General features: G+C 46.0%; 1 protein-coding gene across 1 annotated transcript; it reads left to right on the top strand.

The window, feature by feature from the left end:
* Positions 1-245: 245 nt before the first annotated feature.
* Positions 246-1,470, top strand: LOC114361368 (uncharacterized; the record flags this gene model as incomplete). The annotated part of the gene is made up of 2 exons (XM_028316360.1): positions 246-404; positions 1,261-1,470. Coding segments are annotated over 2 exons (368 nt in total), but the record flags the coding sequence as incomplete, so codon positions are not given.
* Between the last annotated feature and the right edge of the window lie 208 nt (positions 1,471-1,678).

Genomic DNA, 1,678 nt, shown 5'->3' with positions numbered 1-1,678 from the left:
AGTCCCTTAGACAGGTATAGGTGTAATTAATTGCAATAATACAGCTTATACATCACGAGTGAACTGTACTAATGCTTTAAGTACACATTGGAACTAAATGTGAACTCTTAAATGGAGTAAAATGTTACTTGGGGGGTCATTGGAAAAAATTCTACGTGCTCACGGACCGGGCTTTAGTTAATAAGATTTCTACGTCATTGTGTTGTGAACTGTACTAATCTAAAGCTTGGTTTTCGATCCCTCAGGAATCTACACCACCAAGGAGGCGGTGAAACGGAACTCCTCCTGCGGGAAGTGTGGTTGCGACAGTGAGAACTTGGTGCTGAAACACTCATTCGCAAACATCAGGATCACCAGCCCTGACGTCTCCAGCATATGCCCTTGCCCTTCTAATTGTATGCCAGGTAAGTTAGTCTGGACTCCCTAACGCTCGGTTCCCACTAAGGCAGTACGGAGACGAGAGGAAATGTGCGGCGAAGCTGGCAGGATATTTGCAACAAAGCGGAGCGGAGAAGCAGAGCTGTGCGGAAACGAGAGATGTGTGAGCTGTGCTTAGCTGTCAGCTGTCATTCTATTGCTATCTATGAAACACCGCACCGCTCCGCACATTTCCGCATCGCTCTGCTCTTCTCCGCACCGTGCCACTATCAAATTCTATAGAAAAACAAGTGCACCTGACAGTTCTCCGTTCTTCTCCGCTCGATCCATTTCCACTAGGAATCTGATTGGTTATTCAAAAAACTTCTCTGCTCCGCTCCGCCTGGTGGCAACCGGGCCTTACTTACCCTCCTTTGTTTTGTCACCTTTCTTTGGCTTTGCACTGGAGGGAAGTCGAACTCCTACGTTCTTCTGATTAATTTCGTTGAGGGTCCAACGACAGTTTAACTTTACCCGGGACAAACTTGACCTTCACTAGTTGGGTTATTGGCGGTCAAGCTGTAGATCCTGGCTACACAGGAGTTGCAGCGGTGGTAACGAGAGGTGGGAATAGTCTCGTAACCCATCTGGCTAGCGTGGGGAGTGTAGGCTAGTAGGTGGGAGGGGTGATACTTACGCCCGTATTCACAAACGATGCTTGCTTAAGTGAAGCAGCAAATCGAACGCGTTGAATACAGCTTTGTGCTTGGTTAGTGTTTCTATGCGTCCACACGCACTGTGAGACATCATAGTAATGTTTGTGAATGAATAAGTACGGGCATTTTTATTCCAAAAAACTTCTCTATTACTTCCAATTCTTTCAGTATCTTATTTCTTTTCCAGACAAAGACAAACTCCAGAACAACATCAAGGTGACCATAGAGCACGTGTACGCCATAGAGTCCGATTCAGACTTCTCCGATGACTCGTTGTATACGGTGTCAGAGACAAGCAGGCTGACTGCAAGCGAACCGGTGTTGCCACGGTCTATGGATTCTTTGACCGTGAATGAGTTGTCTATGACTGAAGAGAGGGGGATAAACAAAAATTAAGGTAGTTTAACCTCATAAAGGTAGCAGAACCAAAGTGACTGACGCCCGTATTCACAAACGATACTTGCTTAAGTAAAGCAGAAAATCGAACGCACAGCATTGAATAGAGCTCTGTGATTGGTTCCAGTGTGGCCCTGTGCGTCCACGCGCACTGTGAGACCTCATAGTAATAATTGTGAATACGAGCGTGAATTGTTAAAATCAAGTGG

The sequence above is a fragment of the Ostrinia furnacalis genome, unplaced genomic scaffold, assembly GCF_004193835.3.
Source record: "Ostrinia furnacalis isolate ACB-3 unplaced genomic scaffold, ASM419383v2 OfSCF5659, whole genome shotgun sequence".
NCBI lineage: Eukaryota > Metazoa > Arthropoda > Insecta > Lepidoptera > Crambidae > Ostrinia > Ostrinia furnacalis.
The sequence above is the reverse complement of the archived record's forward strand: the minus strand, read 5'-3'. Positions and strand labels throughout refer to the sequence as shown.